Source organism: Saccostrea echinata, unplaced genomic scaffold, assembly GCF_033153115.1.
Source record: "Saccostrea echinata isolate AGI-Se365-2 ecotype Australia unplaced genomic scaffold, CSIRO_AGI_Sech_v1 ptg000033l, whole genome shotgun sequence".
Lineage (NCBI taxonomy): Eukaryota > Metazoa > Mollusca > Bivalvia > Ostreida > Ostreidae > Saccostrea > Saccostrea echinata.
Genome location: NW_026889782.1, coordinates 13,568,209 through 13,575,098, shown reverse-complemented (window position 1 = coordinate 13,575,098; position 6,890 = coordinate 13,568,209). Strand labels below are relative to the sequence as shown.

The following is a 6,890-nucleotide window of genomic DNA, read 5'->3' as shown; positions in this document are numbered from 1 at the left end:
ATGGCATTCCTTTCCCAGTCAGTCATAACTATTAATAAATTATCACAAAGTAAGTCTGACTGATTATTGGCAAAATATATTTAAAATAATAAATAACATTTTACATAAATCTCATTCACATAACCTTCACACATCATGCTCATAATTTGTAATGTTAAAATGTTAATGAACTGGCCTGTTTAGTTTATTAAATTGTCCACAAGTCCATTATGCCTGGTATAGAAAAAATGTAAGTATATTTTTTTCAGGAATTCTAGAGTCAGTCAAATACACTGCTCACTACAAAGGATCTTTTCTTATCTAAAAATACTACAATTAGTGAGCTTCTCACAAAAGTAGCCAATCAAAAACTTGGATTCACCCATGCATGAATAGCATTCTTGCCTTAATGGGAAACACTATGGAAAAGCCTTAGTGTAATATATATATATATACAAACGTTCTTACTTAATACTATTTAAAGTATGTAAATACAGTATGGACAAAAATTAAAACAATAAGTCAATGCTGTATTTTTATAAGATAATATCTTTTTTAATAAAATAACGCGGTCACAGTAATTTAAGCTACGTAGCTAAATCTAGCGATTGTACCTGTTGAATGCATATGGACATGCATAGCAAAAAACCCTGGCTGTTTGTTCCATTCTTACGAAAGATTATTGCAAATTGTTTGTACGAGTTTTACAATGTAATATTTCAAGTTTATTATGCATATATTGGTATGCTTTTAAAAAAAACACGCGCAACTGTTTTTTCTTCCAAACTTGCATTTATATTATTCAACAATAATCATTCATAAATATCTCTATGACTGTTTTTATCTGTTATGGTTTTAAAATGTTTTCAACAATTCATTTGTTCCCAAATACTTTACTATCGGAGATGTGAACGCATCGATATCCAAACCAAAAGGTCACTCAAGTGTAACGGGGGCACTGGGGTATATATCGTTACAATAAGACAAAGTATCTGAAAGAAATATGGCGGAGTACGGCTAGTTGGTAGGAAGCAAGTCGTACATTGATGCAAATGTTGCGTTTTTAAGAATTCATGTCAGATTTAACAAAGCTTAAAAATGGAATACGCGAGTCATGTAGGTCACTGAAAAGTCTTATAATTCTAAGAGGTATCTGTATTTTCACCGAAAGACTTTGAAGCAACAAATCCGGAGTTCGTTTATTTTTTTACTCGAAGGAATATTGATTTATATAATCAGTCTATCTCGATTTCTTTATCTGAAGGTGGTGCGTTTGATTATAACAGACTCGAGAAATCTAAGAAGAGGAATATTTGCTTAAATGTATCGAAATTTTTTTGTCAGTGTTTTCCTGATTTTTCTCACTATATTAAAGACGACACAACCATTTGAAATCTTCGATAGCTATGCTGTGGTAGTAAGTGACAGTCCAACATCAACATGTGTGCAACACAACGACATACAAAGCATCCTTCTGTGTTTTGTAAGATGCATCAAAAGCCTCAGTTTTTTCTACATGATCAGCTATAACACCAAAGATCATCGATGTATGTGCTGCGTGAATGGGTCAGGGACTGCTCTAATTAGTCAAGATTGGACTTCCTTTAAGCCTCGTAAATTGTTTTTGTTTTCTCCTCAAAATGTTTTAAAAAAATAAAAACTTTACAAATAATAGGAAAATTAAACAGTTTTACTATATATGAAATATATCCATCAATTGCTATAAAGTCTATGTTCAAATCATGAAATATGTTTCCTTGTTTTTACGATTCCTGAAATGGACAAGAGATTTTCAAGGTGTAAACATAGTAGAAACATAATTAAAAATATGCCTTTCTTTAAAAAAAAAATAAAATCAAGAAATAAAAAAAAAGTTTGTTTATTTTGATATCAAGGGCTGGTACTAAATTAAAAAAAAAGAATAAATGTTTTATAACGTTTTCACCAATGAAATACTGTTTTTTTTTATTTATTGAATATAAAAGCCTTATTTTGTCACAGTGTGAAAGAATATCGAAGTGGTATTTTCTCTCATTGTGCACTTGCCAGAAGTGCTAAAAAACTGGATTTTCTTCCCTTCACAAAGAAAGTTGAAAAAGTTATTCACTGCCCTGTTATAAGACAGAGAGAGTAAAAAACCACCCAGACAGAGACTAAATCTGCATATGTTTACAATATATTCAATCTCACGATCGGTTAAGCTACATGTATGGCGTCTCAACCGCTCAACTAGGACGTCACGGCCTATTGAACTTTGTTACAGCGAGAGGTAGTTAAAGGGGAAATCAAAGAAAATGTAATATACAGAAAATTCAGCATTTTAAATTTGATAATGGAATTTGTTTAATTTGAACTCGTGAATGTATAAAATCATTTCCTACTCGTGAAATAAATTCCATATCCAACTACTAAATATCGAATATCCTCTGTTTTTACACTTAATCTTTCGTGACAGAGAAGATAATCAACATAAGATACAAAAGGAAGTTCAGTGTACACATACACTTGTGCTTGTCAAACAATTTTCATACAAAAAGAAAAGATTAAGGTTAAATAGAAATGTGATAGTCTTTCCTAGGGATCGATATAAAGTTTGAAAAAAAAAAATGGCAACCTTTATTTTATACGAATAATACGAAAAAGGAGACCCCTCAAAATAAATAAATAAAAAAAATAAAATTACACACAAAGAACCATTGAAAAAAAAAGAAAAAGAAAAAAAAACTCTTAAAATTCCACTGCTACCCTATAAAGAACTGAGTTAAAAATATAAATATCAAAATGTCGAGGAGGGGTTAAAAAGCACATCAACATAACGATTTATTTTATATTCAATAATTGAAAACAGTGTCTACTTCCCTTGTTGGATGGAAAAATCATTTCTAGGTTTTATTATAATGTTGTCACAACCGAATAACCATCATCTACTATAGAGGAAATTATAAAAAGAAAATTCAGTAATGAGCAGTCGGGTTCTTTTTCACTCAAGTCGTTCAGGTTATTGATAGATTTAATAAAATGAGGCGCTCTGAATAAGATCAGATAAATCTGAGTCATGTACTGTAAAATTATCTTAAAAAATAATCATTAAAATTTCATTATAAATCAAGAATTATTTATCTTCTCACTCTTTTGAAGTTGTAAACGAATTTTTAGAGATTGCTGGATATTGAAAAAGAATCAAGTTGTAAAAAGATGAAAGAGGAAAATAAAGCATCTCTAAAGACCTTTAGACGTTCATAATAATAAAAAAAAAACAATGTTCTTTCCATGTCTAATGTAATTTTTCGTTTAACCTTCATGGAAAGATATGAACAAAACTGGTTCTTATTAAGCTTTCCACCGCATACACGTCTATAGAGAAATTATTACATTCAAGCCTGGAAATCGTAGATATTTATTAGGTTTTACGAGATAATTACCCCCTATATAACATTTAAGCACGATTAACAATGATTGAATATCCAAGCTTTTTTGAAGTCAAACTTCTTATTTCATCTGTTTTGTTTTCCTTATAGCCCAGTGTCCCGCTGGATACTCAGTATTTCAGTATTTGGATTCTGAGATTTGTGTAAAATACGTAAACAAGGGAACAACGTACCCGGAAGCAGTTATCAGTTGTAAAACAGACGGAGGGGATCTTATAAGAATTGATTCAGAGAAGAAGTACGACATATTTAAAAGATTCTCAGGTAACTTTACACAAAAGCATTAAATTCTGTTTTAAAAAGACAAAGGTTGGTATGTAAGGCATTTTTTTCATTAGGAAATACATGTTTTCTTAACAGAAATCCCTTTATTAAAAGAAATCCTTTTGGGAAAAAATCATACAGGAGATGCTTACTTTCTCCTAGGTGATTCAGTGGCGGATCCAGGAATCTTGAAAAGGGGGGGGGGGCAGCTTGGAGTCGGGGTAGGGGCCCACAGCCACACCAAAATAATTATTTATTAAATCTTATATATATTTTGGACATATAAGGGGGACCCGGGCTCTGTCCCCCCCCCCCTAAATCCGTCAGTGTGATTTTGCCTACTGCACAATAAGTATTCTTTATAAAAAATTTTTAAAGAATGCGTAATTTAGGATGCGGCATACAACTGCTCATACAATTTGTACTTCAACAGATAAACAAAATTAGAATAACATTTATATCAAGAAAATTCTTTTCTCGATGCAGTTGCAAATTTTGTTTGCAAGGAAAATCAAATTACTTCAAATAATCTCAATTATAGCACCATATGCAACTGTGGATCCCATTGAGGTCTGGGTTCAAGGAGAGAAACTGAATGGTGAATGGAGATTTCACGACCTCACACCGATGCCCACTATTTGTCCACTCAGTGAGTCCAACCACACAGTGGAGATTCATCTAAGGGCTATGAGTATTTACAACTTCTCCTGTGTTGATTCTTATCCAGGTGCAAAATATCACTATGTTTGCGAAAAGCATCGTCTTTTCTATTCACGTTTGTAATGTTGCTCCATTCAGAGGAAAAAGGCTGCAATGTAATTATAATATTGAATGAATAAATATTCAAACAGGAGGTGGGGACGTGTTATGCTTTCCAAACACGACAAGTATTCATAGAGTGCAAAATTTGCAGAATAATAATAACGCTATCGATCAAAGATAAGAGCTTAAAGGAGGATCTAAAACTAAGGATTTTTTCGGACTTTGGTCACACATCTATTATCATGACTAGATATAAGCAGATGTATGTCTATGTATAATTACATATACATATCTATATATCTGAAAGATAAGAATTGAAAACAAAGATACAAACATTAAATTCAAGTGTAATTAAAATCATCAAGGATGTTGATAAAAAACCCTAAAGATTAACTTAAAAGCCAAAATAGTAGAGTATCAATAATAGAAAGGAATGGTGTTTTTTGTATTTTACATTTCTAATTGTTTTCTCTGTGATAACTCTATAAAAGCGAGGCGAGTTTATTTCTTAATAATTAAACCTGAATGTAAATTTCGCCAAGTGAAAGGTCAAGAGCCTAACATGCATGTCACTTTCGTGCGGCTGTCTTTGTGTGTGACGTCAGTGGACTGGGACTATCGAAATTAACATGGAAGGCCTCTTGTACTTTAAATCTATTGGTCAGCATTTTTTTTTCAAAATTATAAATACAATTTTATTTCACAAAGAAATGTAAAATATAGGAATCACTGTCTGGTTTGTTGGGTATGTCAGGGTCATCAACGATAGTTGGCAACGTGGGATGATTTATGCATAGTAAACCACAGAACAAGCAGAAATATGATTCTGCATATAGCCACTGCTCAGAATTGCTTCACGACATATAATCACCGTTTGCGTAGAGTTAAGTCTTATGAAAGCAGAAGTTTTTTTTTTGGGAAAAAAACAACTTTTTCAGTTATTAATTACTGTTCTGGTTTCTTGAGTAGTTTATGTCAAAAAAGAGTAAATACAATGACAATAGTTTTGCTTCGTTTGATATTGCAAGAACGAAATGAAGATAGTATGAATTGAAAACTGTCATTTATATAATCTAATAAATGGCAAGATAGATCAAGCAATATACTAATTAAACAAAAGTACAAGGATTACACAATCATAAAAAAACATGTACTTAAAATTAATGCATTTTGTTAAGCCAAACATCATAGCTAAGGATTTAAAAAATCGCCCATACAGTTATAAAATATCCGAAACTGTATTGCAATTATTCACTTTTTTCTTACTAACCAACAAATAAATATTTTAGTTCATACAATTAATTTCTCACATCAGACATGGCACATGGGAACAAAAGCTAAACTAAAAAGCTTTCGGGTGGGACGGTTGGCAAAACGAATCAAAATGACTTGAGAATGTTTACTGACGCGGTAATGCTCGCTGGGAAAATGAGGGCGAGCGCAAAAATAGCAGCCTTTGGTCAGTTGTTGATAAGAAATAATCAAAATTGAACGAAGGAAGAAGTCAGAGTTGTTCTTCTTGCCATGCAGATGTTTTACTTAAACTAAATTAATGCTTTAAATTAAGATTTTATGCAAATACATAGATAATAGTTTTGCTCCATTTGATATTGCAAAAATAATTTGAAGATTGTGTGAATTGAAAACTGTCATTTATTTAATCTAATAAATGACAAAATAAAATCATGCAAAATACTAATTATAGAAAAATTGCAAGTACTACACAGTCATAAAAAAAGTGTGCAAAAAAATTAACAAATACATTTTGATAAGCCAAGTGTCATAGGTGCGGTATAAAAAAAAATCGGCCATACGGTTTTAAAACATCCAAAACTGTATCGTTATTATTTATCTTTTACTTCTTAACCAAAAATAAATATGCATAAAAATAACAGATACATCTTGTTAAGCCAAGTATTATTAGTGGGGCATAAAATCGCCACCTTATTGTATTCATGGTTGAACAATGAACGCAATTAAACCCACCTAAGTCTACTGCCTTCATTAAATTCAATATATGGTAAAATTTCACCTAATGACTTCAAATTAGATTTTTCCTATTTTATTTTTAATGATACACAAATTCTTTTTATTGTAAACGCATTTGTAGAATCGGTGTAGGAATGTGTTTGCCTGCACTGTGTTTGAAACTATTCATCGTAATCTCGAGAGATCACAAGAGTTTAATTTACCCAAGATGAACTTTACATTTGCAAGAATAAATACATTTTTGCTGTCTGTTGAAGACGAAAATGTTATTTCACTTACCATTAAAATGTATGAAAAACCAGCAAATACATTGTTCTTAACATACTACATTAAAACTGACATGATCTCTTATATATGTGATATTTTCATCCTTGTACGACTTATTTCATTACCGTACTCCCTTTTCCGCCATATTTCTTTCAGATTCACTCACTTATTTTACCGGCTATATAAACCTGATGCCTTTGT

The 6,890-nt window shown here is 31.4% G+C and overlaps 1 protein-coding gene across 1 annotated transcript; it reads left to right on the top strand.

Annotated features, from left to right (window-relative positions):
• The first annotated feature begins 1,032 nt into the window (after window positions 1–1,032).
• On the top strand, window positions 1,033–4,467 carry LOC133198680 (uncharacterized). Its single transcript, XM_061334714.1, has 3 exons — window positions 1,033–1,592; window positions 3,498–3,671; window positions 4,213–4,467. The coding sequence occupies exons 1-3, from the start codon at window positions 1,301–1,303 to the stop codon at window positions 4,452–4,454; spliced, it is 708 nt and encodes a 235-aa protein (XP_061190698.1). The 5' UTR covers window positions 1,033–1,300; the 3' UTR covers window positions 4,455–4,467.
• The last annotated feature ends 2,423 nt before the right edge of the window (window positions 4,468–6,890 follow it).

Coding starts and splice junctions, on each gene's coding strand:
- LOC133198680 (XM_061334714.1), top strand. CDS start 1,301: ATGTATCGAAATTTTTTTGTCAGTGTTTTCCTGATTTTTCTCACTATA. Junction 1,593..3,497: donor TTGGACTTCCTTTAAGCCTC/GTAAATTGTTTT, acceptor TTTTCCTTATAG/CCCAGTGTCCCGCTGGATAC. Junction 3,672..4,212: donor CATATTTAAAAGATTCTCAG/GTAACTTTACAC, acceptor TCTCAATTATAG/CACCATATGCAACTGTGGAT.